Source organism: Aegilops tauschii, chromosome 7, assembly GCF_002575655.3.
Source record: "Aegilops tauschii subsp. strangulata cultivar AL8/78 chromosome 7, Aet v6.0, whole genome shotgun sequence".
Classification (NCBI taxonomy): domain Eukaryota; kingdom Viridiplantae; phylum Streptophyta; class Magnoliopsida; order Poales; family Poaceae; genus Aegilops; species Aegilops tauschii.
The window spans coordinates 426,218,797-426,234,374 of NC_053041.3; the positions used below are offsets into that span (position 1 = coordinate 426,218,797).

General features: G+C 47.7%; 1 protein-coding gene across 1 annotated transcript; it reads right to left on the reverse strand.

Moving 5' to 3' along the window:
• Positions 1 to 12,028: 12,028 nt before the first annotated feature.
• Positions 12,029 to 13,161, reverse strand: LOC109762238 (uncharacterized). Its single transcript, XM_020321058.4, has one exon. It carries the CDS (start codon positions 13,090 to 13,092, stop codon positions 12,121 to 12,123), a length of 972 nt encoding a protein of 323 aa, XP_020176647.2. The 5' UTR covers positions 13,093 to 13,161; the 3' UTR covers positions 12,029 to 12,120.
• Between the last annotated feature and the right edge of the window lie 2,417 nt (positions 13,162 to 15,578).

Sequence of the window (15,578 nt, forward strand, 5' to 3'; positions counted from 1 at the left end):
GACTGACAAAGGACGAGGTGACGATGCGCGTCGGGAATGGTTCCAAGGTCGATGTGATCGCCGTCGGCACGCTACCTCTGCATCTACCCATGGGATTAGTTTTAAACCTCAATAATTGTTATTTAGTGCCAGCTTTGAGCATGAACATTGTATCTGGATCTCGTTTAATTCGAGATGGCTACTCATTTAAATCCGAGAATAATGGTTGTTCTATTTATTTGAGAGATATGTTTTATGGTCATGCCCCGCTGGTCAATGGTTTATTTTTGATGAATCTCGAACGTGATGTTACACATGTTCATAGTGTGAATACCAAAAGATGTAAAGTTGATAACGATAGTCCCACATACTTGTGGCACTGCCGCCTTGGTCACATTGGTGTCAAGCGCATGAAGAAGCTCCATGCAGATGGACTTTTGGAGTCTCTTGATTACGAATCATTTGACACGTGCGAACCATGCCTCATGGGTAAGATGACCAAGACTCCGTTCTCCGGAACAATGGAGCGAGCAACCAACTTATTGGAAATCATACATACCGATGTGTGCGGTCCAATGAGTGTTGAGGCTCACGGAGGATATCGTTATGTTCTCACTCTCACTGATGATTTAAGTAGATATGGGTATGTCTACCTAATGAAACACAAGTCTGAAACCTTTGAAAAGTTCAAGGAATTTCAGAGTGAAGTCGAGAATCAACGTGACAGGAAAATAAAATTCTTACGATCAGATCGTGGTGGAGAATATTTAAGTCACGAATTTGGTACACACTTAAGGAAATGTGGAATAGTTTCACAACTCACGCCGCCTGGAACACCTTAGAGAAACGGTGTGTCCGAACGTCGTAATCGCACTCTATTGGATATGGTGCGATCTATGATGTCTCTTACCGATTTACCGCTCTCATTTTGGGGCTATGCTTTAGAGACTGCCGCATTCACTTTAAATAGGGCTCCGTCGAAATCCGTTGAGACGACACCGTATGAATTATGGTTTGGGAAGAAACCTAAGCTGTCGTTTCTAAAAGTTTGGGGATGCGATGCTTATGTCAAGAAACTTCAACCTGAAAAGCTCGAACCCAAATCGGAAAAATGCGTCTTCATAGGATACCCTAAGGAAACTATTGGGTATACCTTCTACCTCAGATCCGAAGGCAAGATCTTCGTTGCCAAGAACGGGTCCTTTCTGGAGAAGGAGTTTCTCTCGAAAGAATTGAGTGGGAGGAAAGTGGAACTTGATGAGGTGATAGTCACCCCTTCCGAACCGGAAAGTAGCGCAGCGCGGGAAAATGTTCCTGTGGTGCCTACACCGACTGGGGAGGAAGTTAATGATGATGATCATGAAGCTTCGGATCAAGTTACTGAACTTCGTAGGTCCACAAGGACACGTTCCACACCAGAGTGGTACGGCAACCCTGTCCTGAAAATCATGTTGTTAGACAACGGTGAACCTTCGAACTATGAAGAAGCGATGGCGGGCCCGGATTCCGATAAATGGCTAGAAGCCATGAAATCCGAGATAGAATCCATGTATGAAAACAAAGTATGGACTTTGACAGACTTGCCCGATGAGCGGCGAGCCATAGAAAACAAATGGATCTTTAAGAAGAAGACGGACGCAGATGGTAATCTGACCATCTACAAAGCTCGACTTGTCGCTAAGGGTTATCGACAAGTTCAAGGGGTTGACTACGATGAGACTTTCTCACCCGTAGCGAAGCTGAAGTCCGTCCGAATCATGTTAGCAATTGCCGCATACTATGATTATGAGATATGGCAGATGGACGTCAAAACGGCGTTCCTTAACGGCTTCCTTAAGGAAGAGTTGTATATGATGCAGCCGGAAGGTTTTGTCGATCCTAAGAATGTTAACAAAGTATGCAAGCTCCAACGCTCAATCTATGGGCTGGTGCAAGCATCTCGGAGTTGGAACATTCGCTTTGATGAGATGATCAAAGCGTTTGGGTTCACACAGACTTATGGAGAAGCCTGTGTTTACAAGAAAGTGAGTGGGAGCTCTGTAGCATTTCTCATATTATATGTGGATGACATACTATTGATGGGAAATGATATATAATTCTTGGAGAGTATAAAGGCCTATTTGAATAAGTGTTTTTCAATGAAGGACCTTGGAGAAGCTGCTTATATATTAGGCATCAAGATCTATAGAGATAGATCAAGACGCCTCATTGGTCTTTCACAGAGTACATACCTTGACAAGATATTGAAGAAATTCAATATGGATCAGCCCAAGAAGGGGTTCTTGCCTGTATTGCAAGGTGTGCAGTTGAGCACGGCTCAATGCCCGACCACGGCAGAAGATATAGAAGAGATGAGTGTCATCCCCTATGCCTCGGCCATAGGGTCTATTATGTATGCCATGCTGTGTACCAGACCTGATGTAAACCTTGCCGTAAGTTTGGTAGGAAGGTACCAAAGTAATCCCGGCAAGGAACACTGGACATCAGTCAAGAATATCCTGAAGTACCTGAAGAGGACTAAGGATATGTTTCTCGTTTATGGAGGTGACGAAGAGCTCGTCGTAAAGGGTTACGTCGACGCTAGCTTCGACACAGATCTGGATGACTCGAAGTCACAAACCGGATACGTGTATATTTTGAATGGAGGAGCAGTAAGCTGGTGCAGTTGCAAGCAAAGCGTCGTGGCGGGATCTACATGTGAAGCGGAGTACATGGCAGCCTCGGAGGCAGCACAGGAAGCAGTCTGGATGAAGGAGTTCATTACCGACCTAGGGGTGATTCCCAAAGCGTCGGGCCCAATGACTCTCTTCTGTGACAACACTGGAGCTATTGCCCTTGCGAAGGAGCCCAGGTTTCACAGGAAGACCAGGCATATCAAGCGTCGCTTCAACTCCATTCGTGAAAGTGTTCAAAATGGAGACATAGATATTTGTAAAGTACACACGGACCTGAATGTAGCAGATCCGTTGACTAAACCTCTCCCTAGGGCAAAACATGATCAACACCAGGACGCAATGGGTGTTCGATTCATCACAATGTAACTAGATTATTGACTCTAGTGCAAGTGGGAGACTGTTGGAAATATGCCCTAGAGGCAATAATAAATGGTTATTATTATATTTCTTTGTTCATGGTAATTGTCTATTATTCATGCTATAATTGTATTGTCCGGAAATCATAATACATGTGTGAATACATAGACCACAACGTGTCCCTAGTAAGCCTCTAGTTGACTAGCTCGTTGATCAACAGATAGTCATGGTTTCCTGACTATGGACATTGGATGTCATTGATAACGGGATCACATCATTAGGAGAATGATGTGATGGACAAGACCCAATCCTAAGCATAGCATAAAAGATCGTGTAGTTTCGTTTGCTAGAGCTTTTCCAATGTCAAGTATCTTTTCCTTAGACCATGAGATCGTGCAACTCCCGGATACCGTAGGAGTGCTTTGGGTGTGCCAAACGTCACAACGTAACTGGGTGACTATAAAGGTGCACTACGGGTATCTCCAAAAGTGTCTGTTGGGTTGGCACAGATCGAGACTGGGATTTGTCACTCCGTGTGACGGAGAGGTATCTCTGGGCCCACTCGGTAATGCATCATCATAATGAGCTCAATGTGACTAAGGCGTTAGTCACGGGATCATGCATTGCGGTACGAGTAAAGAGACTTGCCGGTAACGAGATTGAACAAGGTATTGGGATACCGACGATCGAATCTCGGGCAAGTAACATACCGATTGACAAAGGGAATTGCATACGGATTGATTGAATCCTCGACACCGTGGTTCATCCGATGAGATCATCGTGGAACATGTGGGAGCCAACATGGGTATCCAGATCCTGCTGTTGGTTATTGACCGGAGAGGCGTCTCGGTCATGTCTGCATGTCTCCCGAACCCGTAGGGTCTACACACTTAAGGTTCGGTGACGCTAGGGTTGTAGAGATATATGTATGCGGAAACCCGAAAGTTGTTCGGAGTCCCGGATGAGATCCCGGACGTCACGAGAGGTTCCGGAATGGTCCGGAGGTGAAGAATTATATATAGGAAGTCAAGTTTCGGCCATCGGGAAAGTTTCGGGGGTTACCGGTATTGTACCGGGACCACCGGAAGGGTCCCGGGGGTCCACCGGGTGGGGCCACCTATCCCGGAGGGCCCCGTGGGCTGAAAGTGGAAGGGAACCAGCCCTTAGTGGGCTGGGGCGCCCCCCTTGGGCCTCCCCCCTGCGCCTAGGGTTGGGAACCCTGGGGGGGGGGGAGCTTCCCCCTTGCCTTGGGGGGCAAGGCACCCCTTCCCCCCCACTTGGTCGCCGCCCCCCCTTTGGATCTCATCTCCAGGGCTGGCGCACCCCCCAGGGGCCTATATAAAGGGGGGAGGGAGGGCAGCAACCTACAGCCTTGGGCGCCTCCCTCTCTCTCGCAGAAGCTCGGCGAAGCCCTGCAGGAGAACCGCTACATCCACCACCACGCCGTCGTGCTGCTGGATCTCCATCAACCTCTCCTTCCCCCTTGCTGGATCAAGAAGGAGGAGACGTCGCTGCACCGTACGTGTGTTGAACGCGGAGGTGCCGTCCGTTCGGCACTCGGTCATTGGTGATTTGGATCACAGCGAGTACGACTCCGTCATCCACGTTCATTGGAACGCTTCCGCTCGCGATCTACAAGGGTATGTAGATGCACTCCCTTCCCCTCGTTGCTAGTATACTCCATAGATGCATCTTGGTGAACGTAGGAAAATTTTAAAATTATGCTACGATTACCAACATCAATTGCTAACATGATTTGGACAGACTTATGCATCGCTACAGGTGAGAAAGTCTCATCGTAGTCAATCCCTTGAACTTGTCGAAAACCTTTTGCAACAAGTCGTGCTTTATAGATAGTAACATTACCGTCAGCGTCAGTCTTCTTCTTCAAGATCCATTTATTCTCAATGGCTTGCCGATCATCGGGCAAGTCAACCAAAGTCCATACTTTGTTCTCATACATGGATCCCATCTTAGATTTCATGGCCTCAAGCCATTTCGCGGAATCTGGCTCACCATCGCTTCTTCATAATTCGTAGGTTCGTCATGGTCTAGTAACATAACCTCCAGAACAGGATTACCGTACCACTCTGGTGCGGATCTTACTCTGATTGACCTATGAGGTTCAGTAACAACTTGATCTGAAGTTTCATGATCATCATCATTAAGTTCCTCACTAATTGGTGTAGGTGTCACAGGAACCGGTTTCTGTGATGAACTACTTTCTAATAAGGGAGCAGGTACAGTTACCTCATCAAGTTCTACTTTCCTCCCACTCACTTCTTTCGAGAGAAACTCCTTCTCTAGAAAGGATCCAAATTTAGCAACAAAAGTCTTGCCTTCAGATCTGTGATAGAAGGTGTACCCAACAGTTTCCTTTGGGTATCCTATGAAGACACATTTCTCCGATTTGGGTTCGATCTTATCAGGTTGAAGCTTTTTCACATAAGCATCACAGCCCCAAACTTTAAGAAACGACAACTTTGGTTTCTTGCCAAACCACAGTTCATAAGGCGTCGTCTCAATGGATTTTGATGGTGCCCTATTTAACGTGAATGCAGCCGTCTCTAAAGCATAACCCCAAAAAGATAGCGGTAAATCAGTAAGAGACATCATAGATCGCACCATATCTAGTAAAGTACGATTACGACGTTCGGACACACCATTACGCTGTGGTGTTCCGGGTGGCGTGAGTTGCGAAACTATTCCTCATTGTTTCAAATGAAGACCAAACTCGTAACTCAAATATTCTCCTCCACGATCAGATTGTAGAAACTTTATTTTCTTGTTATGATAATTTTCCACTTCACTCTGAAATTCTTTGAACTTTTCAAATGTTTCAGACTTATGTTTCATTAAGTAGATATACCCATATCTGCTTAAATCATCTGTGAAGGTGAGAAAATAACGATACCCGCCGCGAGCCTCAACATTCATCGGACCACATACATCTGTATGTATGATTTCCAGCAAATCTGTTGCTCGCTCCATAGTTCCGGAGAATGACATTTTAGTCATCTTGCCCATGAGGACGGTTCGCAAGTACCAAGTGATTCATAATCAAGTGGTTCCAAAAGTCCATCAGTATGGAGTTTCTTCATGCGCTTTACACCAATATGACCTAAACGGCAGTGCCACAAATAAGTTGCACTATCATTATCAACTCTGCATCTTTTGGCTTCAATATTATGAATATGTGTATCACTACTATCGAGATTTAACAAAAATAGACCACTCTTCAAGGGTGCATGACCATAAAAGATATTACTCATATAAATAGAACAACCATTATTCTCTGATTTAAATGAATAACTGTCTCGCATCAAACAAGATCCAGATATAATGTTCATGCTCAACGCTGGCACCAAATAACAATTATTCAGGTCTAAAACTAATCCCGAAGGTAGATGTAGAGGTAGCGTGCCGACCGTGATCACATCGACTTTGGAACCATTTTCCACGCGCATCGTCACCTCGTCCTTAGCCAATCTTCGCTTAATCCGTAGTCCTTGTTTCGAGTTGCAAATATTAGCAACAGAACCGGTATCAAATACCCAGGTGCTACTGCGAGCATTAGTAAGGTACACATCAATAACATGTATATCACATATACCTTTGTTCACCTTGCCATCCTTCTTATCCGCCAAATACTTGGGGCAGTTCCGCTTCCAGTGACCAATTTGTTTGCAGTAGAAGCACTCAGTCTCAGGCTTAGGTCCAGACTTGGCTTTCTTCTCCTAAGCAGCAACTTGTTTGCGGTTCTTCTTGAAGTTCCCCTTCTTCTTCCCTTTGCCCTTTTTCTTAAAACTGGTGGTCTTGTTGACCATCAACACTTGATGCTCCTTCTTGATTTCTACCTCCGCAGCCTTTAGCATTGCGAAGAGCTCGGGAATCGTCTTATCCATCCCTTGCATGTTATAGTTCATCACGAAGCTCTTGTAGCTTGGTGGCAGTGATTGAAGAATTCTTTCAATGACGCTATCATCCGGAAGATTAACTCCCAGTTGAATCAAGTGATTGTTATACCCAGACATTCTGAGTATATGCTCACTGACAGAACTATTCTCCTCCATCTTACAGCTGTAGAACTTATTGGAAACTTCATTTCTCTCAATCCGGGCATTTGCTTGAAATATTTACTTCAACTCCTGGAACATCTCATATGCTCCATGATGTTCAAAACGTCATTGAAGTCCCGGTTCTAAGCCGTAAAGCATGGCACACTGAACTATCGAGTAGTCATCAGCTTTGCTCTGCCAGACGTTCATAACATCTGGTGTTGCTCCTGCAGCAGGTCTGGCACCTAGCGGTGCTTCCAGGACGTAATTCTTCTATGCAGCAATGAGGATAATCCTCAAGTTACGGACCCAGTCCGTGTAATTTCTACCATCATCTTTCAACTTTGCTTTCTCAAGGAACGCATTAAAATTCAACGGAACAACAACACGGGCCATCTATCTACAATCAACATAGACAAGCAAAATACTATCAGGTACTAAGTTCATGATAAATTTAAGTTCAATTAATCATATTACTTAAGAACTCCCACTTAGATAGACATCCCTCTAATCCTCTAAGTGAACACGTGATCCAAATCAACTAAACCATGTCCGATCATCACGTGAGATGGAGTAGTTTCAATGGTGAACATCACTATGTTGATCATATCTACTATATGATTCACGCTCGACCTTTCGGTCTCAGTGTTCCGAGGCCATATCTGCATATGCTAGGCTCGTCAAGTTTAACCTGAGTATTCCGCGTGTGCAACTGTTTTGCACCCGTTGTATTTGAACGTAGAGCCTATCACACCCGATCATCACGTGGTGTCTCACCACGAAGAACTTTCGCAACGGTGCATACTCAGGGAGAACACTTATACCTTGATAATTTAGTGAGAGATCATCTTATAATGCTACCGTCAATCAAAGCAAGATAAGATGCATAAAAGATAAACATCACATGCAATCAATATAAGTGATATGATATGGCCATCATCATCTTGTGCTTGTGATCTCCATCTCCGAAGCACCGTCATGATCACCATCGTCACCGGCGCGACACCTTGATCTCCATCGTAGCATCGTTGTCGTCTCGCCAACTTATGCTTCTACGACTATCGCTACCGCTTAGAGATAAAGTAAAGTATTACAGGGCGATTGCATTGCATACAATAAAGCGACAACCATATGGCTCCTGCTAGTTGCCGATAACTCGGTTACAAAACATGATCATCTCATACAATAAAATATAGCATCATGTCTTGACCATATCACATCACAACATGCCCTGCAAAAACAAGTTAGACGTCCTCTACTTTGTTGTTGCAAGTTTTACGTGGCTGCTACGGGCTGAGCAAGAACCGTTCTTACCTATGCATCAAAACCACAACGATAGTTCGTCAAGTTAGTGATGTTTTAACCTTCTCAAGGACCGGGCGTAGCCACACTCGGTTCAACTAAAGTTGGAGAAACTGACACCCGCCAGCCACCTGTGTGCAAAGCACGTCGGTAGAACCAGTCTCGCATAAGCGTATGCATAATGTCGGTCCGGGCCGCTTCATCCAACAATACCGCCGAACCAAAGGATGACATGCTGGTAAGCAGTATGACTTGTATCGCCCACAACTCACTTGTGTTCTACTCGTGCATATAACATCTACGCATAAAACCAGGCTCGGATGCCACTGTTGGGGAACGTAGTAATTTCAAAATTTTCCTACGCACACGCAAGATCATGGTGATGCATAGCAACGAAAGGGGAGAGTGTTGTCCACATACCCTCGTAGACCGAAAGCGGAGGCGTTAGCACAACACGGTTGATGTAGTCGTACGTCTTCACGATCCGACCGATCAAGTACCGAACGTACGACACCTCCGAGTTCAGCACATGTTCAGCTCGATGACGTCCCTCGAACTCCGATCCATCCGAGCTTTGAGGGAGAGTTCCGTCAGCACGACGGCGTGGTGACGATGATGATGTTCTACCGACGCAGGGCTTCGCCTAAGCACCGCTATGATATTATCGAGGTGGACTATGGTGGAAGGGGGCACCGCACTGAGGGAGAGTTCCGTCAGCACGACGGCGTGGTGACGATGATGATGTTCTACCGACGCAGGGCTTCGCCTAAGCACCGCTATGATATTATCGAGGTGGACTATGGTGGAAGGGGGCACCGCACACGGCTAAGAGATCCAAAGGATCAATTGTTGTTGTATCTAGGGGTGCCCCGTGCCCTCGTATATAAAGGAGCAAGGGGGGAGAGGCGGCCGGCCAGGAGGAGGCGCACCAGGGAGAAGTCCTACTCCCACCGGGAGTAGGACTCCCTCCTTTCCTAGTTGGAGTAGGAGAAGGGGGAAGGAGGAGGGAGAGAGGAAGGAAAGGGGGGCGCCGCCCCCCTCCTTGTCCAATTCGGACTAGAGGGGGAGGGGGCGCGCGGCCTACCCTGGCCGCCCCTCCTCTTCTCCACTAAGGCCCATCTTGGCCCATTAACCCCCCCCGGGGGGGGTCCGGTAACCCCCGGTACTCCGGAAAAATCCCGATTTTACCCGGAACACTTCCGATATCCAAATATATGCTTCCAATATATCAATCTTTATGTCTCGACCATTTCGAGACTCCTCGTCATGTCCGTGATCACATCTGGGACTCCGAACTACCTTCGGTACATCAAAACACATAAACTCATAATGTAACCGTCATCGAACTTTAAGCGTGCGGACCCTACGGGTTCGAGAACTATGTAGACATGTCCGAGACACGTCTCCGGTCAATAACCAATAGCGGAACCTGGATGCTCATATTGGCTCCTACATATTCTACGAAGATCTTTATCGGTCAAACTGCATAACAACATACGTTGTTCCTTTTGTCATCGGTATGTTACTTGCCCAAGATTCGATCGTCGGTATCTCAATACCTAGTTCAATCTCGTTACCGGCAAGTCTCTTTACTCGTTCCGTAATACATCATCCCGCAACTAACTTATTAGTTGCAATGCTTGCAAGGCTTATAATGATGTGCATTACCGAGTGGCCCAGAGATACCTCTCCGACAATCGGAGTGACAAATCCTAATCTCGAAATACGCCAACCCAACAAGTACCTTCGGAGACACCTGTAGAGCACCTTTATAATCACCCAGTTACGTTGTGACGTTTGGTAGCACACAAAGTGTTCCTCCGGTAAGCGGGAGTTGCATAATCTCATAATCATAGGAACATGTATAAGTCATGAAGAAAGCAATAGCATAATACTAAACGATCGAGTGCTAAGCTAACGGAATGGGTCAAGTCAATCACATCATTCTCCTAATGATGTGATCCCGTTAATCAAATGACAACTCATGTCAATGGCTAGGAAACATAACCATCTTTGATCAACGAGCTAGTCAAGTAGAGGCATACTAGTGACACTCTGTTTGTCTATGTATTCACACAAGTATTATGTTTCCGGTTAATACAATTCTAGCATGAATAATAAACATTTATCATGATATAAGAAAATAAATAATAACTTTATTATTGCCTCTAGGGCATATTTCCTTCATCAAGATCAAGCTTCCATGGGTTTCGTTCTCGGACCAGAGTTTTGAAGTTTCTTATCTGCACATTTAATATCAGAAAAAATGAAGATATAAAAAGATGGCACAGTAACATCTTCTTTGATTGGTACCACAACATCAATTTGATAAGAGAAAAAGTATGAAAATGATCAAACAAAGATGGAAAAAAGGGGTGTAGTTTTCATACCAGATTGCAACATGGCTGCTCAAGGTTGTTGACGTAGTCAGGGTCATCGCTCCTGGAGTAAAAAAACATTGAATTGTCTTTGCATCAAGTTGGCAACAACAACTTCCCAATGTCCATCCTTGACAATGGTGAAGAAGAGCTGCAATATTAAAAAAAAAATCACAAACCCAGATCTTGATGCACTAAAAGATAGCTTTGAAAAGATAGCTTATAGCATTCATAAAAAATCCAGTAGCATAAAAACTATAAAAGTCCATTCAGAAAGCTATGAGCTACAGAAAGCTATAAGCTACAAAAATTCAGAAAACTTGTGAACTTGGGTTTCCTTTCCAGTGATCGTATGACTGTATGATTTTCAATGGATCCAGTGTAAAAAATTCTGCTCCAATAGTTCCTGGAGCTACAACTATTCTGGGAAAAACTTCTTGTGCCTGTGCTACAACTATTCCTGCAGCTACAACTATTCCTGCTCCTCTCCAGGTGCCAAGGGGCAGTCAGGTAGGGAAAAACTTGTGGCCATTCATGCTCACAAACAGAAAACAGAAAAGTTCATGCTAAAATTGTCTGCTCCTCTCCAGGTGCTCCTGGGCTGGGGCCTTCCTTCTCCATCGCAGGTCAGGTGATGAAACAACAAACCTATGGCCACTCATGCTCACAAACAGGGCACAAAATCCATTCCCCACCCTGAGTTCCTAGTCAATTCCCCACCCAAATTCAGGGGCGCAAATAAAAAAAAGGGCGCCACCGCAACCCTAATCACCGCGTAGCCACTCGCTGCGGAGCCGCCGGCGAAGCCACCGGAAGGCACGGAGCTAAACTCGACCGGAGCAACAACGTCGGCTAGAAATGGGGGGAAGGAAGGAGGAGAAATCACAGGGATCTAGAGGAGATCCGTACCTGCTTGGGTTGCCGCCGGCCGCCGCCGGTCCCGAAGACGTCGTCGTCGTCACAACGGTGGGTTAGCCCCGGTCGCGCCGCTGCCCTCCCAGATCCAGCCATCGTCGCCCTCCCAGCCCTCCGAGCACACAGCTGCTGCGGGAATGACCGCTTCCAGCTGCAGGGTCATTTTTCTGAAACAACGGCTATGTTTCACAAAACGGACGCACGTGACGCGGAAGCGGGGAGGCTCTCGTCCGTCCGATCAACAGACGATCCCACGGACGCGGAGCCGGCGGACGCGGCGCGCGTGATCGGTCGGGTGAACGTAAGCTTTTCCCTTTTTTAAGTAGGAAAAGAAAAGTGCGGTACGCTCTCTTCACTCGTTAAATTTGAATTTCAAACTTGAAAGTAACATAAAAACATAGTAGTTTGCAGAGTTGCACACAGATCGTCTACACGCACATGACAAGTCTGTATAGACTATTGCTTGGGTTCCATATCGCGCGCCCGTCGCCTCGATACAAAGGAGCACACCACCAGCGAGACGATGGCGGCAGTGGCGGCCACGGACCCGATCACCGCGATCAGTATCACCCACCACGGCGTTCCCTTCTTCTTGCCATTGGTGTCGAGCCTGTCCACCGTGAGGTCCCAATCACGAACAGCGAGGAAGATATCGCGGACTCTGGCGGCGAAGAAGCCAACCAACGCGGTTTGCGTGGTGCCTTGGCCAGCGAGGGAGAGACGCGCGTCGAGGAGCGCTCTGGCTGGCCTCGGTTCCCCACCGGCGGCGACGTACACGCGCAGGATGTGCTCGACGGCGTTGTACTCGACCCACACGGCGCGGCGGCCAGGCGCCGCGGTGCCGTTGGGCGCGATGGTGACGTTGAGGCCGACGTTGGGAGACTCTGGCGCGTACGACCTCACCGTGCCGACCTCGACCGCGCTGAGGCCGTCCGTGGCGTTGGGCGCGGCGCCCGTCCACGAGTCGTTAGCGCCACGGAGGCCCAAGGGGTTGTTGAGCGTCGGGAACCTGTCGAGGAGGAGGACGAACGAGACGGGAGGGGCAGAGCTTTCCACCGTGAAGCTCGTGTTGAAGGACGCCTCGCGTGTCGGCAGCGCGCCGGCGCCGGCGCGCCAGACGTCGATCCTCTTGGGGAGCAGCAGAAACCCCTCGGAAACGTTGACCTCGGGAAGCGGCTGCTCGGGCATGAAGAGGAGCGCTGCGGGCATGACGATGGACATGTTCGTGGCGACCCACAGGCTCTCGGTCGTGGTGGCGTTGAAGACGGGGAAGCTATGGGACTCCACGTCCGCCGCCGCAGGCGCCACCATGATCGCGGCCGAGCAGAGCAGTACTAGAGCTAGAGCTAGAGCTGACATTTTGCAGCTTATGGTGATACGTGCGTCTGTTGTTTGTGATCGGGTATCTGGGTATTCGGATAGAAACATGCACGTTGTGAGGGGTTTTATTGTGGGTTAGGCCTAAATGCTGACAAGGTCAAGAAAGGACAACAGGAGTAGTATACTGGTCAAACACAGAGAAGAAAAGTCATGTTTTTCCAGCTGAAACGCAGGCGATGTACACAGGCGTTAAGAAATCATCAATCAAGATATACACTACTGGACTAGCTACAATAATTTTATTATTATTATGAGGTTGAAGACTTGACACGTATGCATTCTGCTCTGCTTGCGTTCTCCGCTAGTCTTCGAGTTGCACCGTCGTGAGCTAGTTCGTGTACGAAACGTGCGTGCTGCTCTAGCTTCTAGATCGATCGCAGCAATGAATCTTTGTCAACGTGGTGGCGTTGAAGACGGGGAAGCTATGGGACTCCACGTCCGCTGCCGCCGGCGCCACCATGATCGCGGCCGAGCAGAGCAGTACTAGAGCTAGAGCTACCATATTACAGCCTATGTTTTCTTGGGGTATCTTTGCAGGTTGCAGCTTATGTTTATGCGTATGTCTCTTGTGTATCTGTGTGTGATTGGGTATTCGGATAGAAACATGCACATTGAGAGGGCTTTTATAGAGGATAAACCTAATGGGATTGCTAAATCGACTGAGACTTAATAAAGTTTTAGTTGATACCATATCCATGAGATCTTAGGTGGACATCCGTGCAAAATTTTATTTTAATTTTTTGTCTTGTTTTCTATATGTTGTGTCAGTTGATCGAGACTTGATTAAGTTTCACTCGGCTGAGATCTAGCCACATCCTAAACTCATACATGCTGACAAAGTCAAAAAAGATAGCAGAAGTAGTATACTAGTCAAACATAGAGAAGACGGGCGTGAGCTTCAAGCTAACCACCGTCTACGGCCCTACCGACCACTCGCTCAAAGATGTGTTCTTTGCTGAGCTTGTTGCACAGAAGCCACCTGTGGGGGTCGCTTGGTTAGCCTCCGGGGATTTCAACCAGATTTACCGAGCTAGGGACAAGAACAAGCGGAACGTAAATTGCAACCGAATCAACCGGTTCCGGGCTTCTCTCCATGAGTGTGAGCTCAAAGAAATCCATCTCCAGAACAGGAGGTTCACCCGGAGCAATGAGAGGTCAAATCCTACCTTGTGCAAGCTTGACTCTTTCTTTTGCAATGCGGAGTGGGACACAACCTTTGATGATCACGTTCTCCATGCGTTATCTTCGTCTCTCTCTGACCATTGCCCCCTTCTGCTTGTCGAGGATAAGGGGCCGCGGAGGCCTAGGACCTTTAGATTCGAGAATTTTTGGGCGTCTATGCCCGGATTCACCGAAGTGGTCCAAAAGGCCTGGGCATAGCCAGTTGAGCACACCGACCCTTACATTCTGCTTTTCCACAAGCTAAAGAAGACGGCCATGCGGCTCTCGGAGTGGAGTAGAGGCCTCTTCTCCAAGGCTAAGGTCCATCTTCACGCCGCCCTATTGGTTATCCTTCGCCTCGACATTGCCCAGGAGAGCAGGCTTCTCTCCCCTGAGGAGCGTGACCTTCGTGCTTGCCTTAAGAGAAGGGTGATAAGCCTGGCCGTGCTTGAGAAAGCACGCAAAAAGCAGTGTGCCCGAATCGCTAACATCAAAGAAGGAGATGCCAACACCAAGTTCTTTCACCGTCGAGTCAACGCACGGAGGAGAAAAAACCACATCCACCGCATCATGAACGATCAAGGGTGGGTAACAGAACACAAGGCCAAGGAGAAGATAATCCATGACCACTTCTCGCATGTCATGAAAAGAGGAAGTGGAAGTACGACGGACTTCAACTGGGAGGAGCTCAATCTGGAGTCGCATGACCTGCACGAGCTTGATTCGCCCTTCACTGAGGAGGAGGTCCTCGAGGCAATAAATAGCATGCCTAGCGACAAGGCCCCGGGGCCGGATGGCTTCACCGGCCTGTTCTTCAAGAAGTGTTGGGCCATCGTCAAGCTCGACCTCATGGCGGTGATCCAGCGCTTCGACTCCCTACACACAACAAACCTCCACTGGCTCAACTCTGCGAATATTGTGTTGCTTCCCAAGAAGGATGGGGCGGAGAGCATCGTTGACTTCAGGCCTATTAGTTTCATTCATGCGGTCGCCAAGCTCATCTCCAAAGTGCTCTCTAGTAGGCTTGGACCGCACATGTCCGCCCTCGTCTCCAACGCCCAAAGTGCCTTCATCAAAACGCGGAGTATCCATGACAACTTCATGTCTGTTAGGAACCTTGCTCGTCGCCTGCACAAGAGCAAGACCCCTTCTCTCCTGTTCAAGCTGGATATTCGCAAGGCCTTTGACTCCGTCAAGTGGGAGTATTTGCTTGACCTCCTGCAGAGGCGTGGCTTCCCTAGCAAATTTCGGGAGTGGATTGTGGCTCTCCTTTGTTCCTCATCTTCGAGGGTTCTCTTGAATGGGGTAGCCGGCTCTCCCATCAAGCATGGCCAAGGGCTTCGGCAGGGGGACCCCATCTCCCCTCTCCTTTT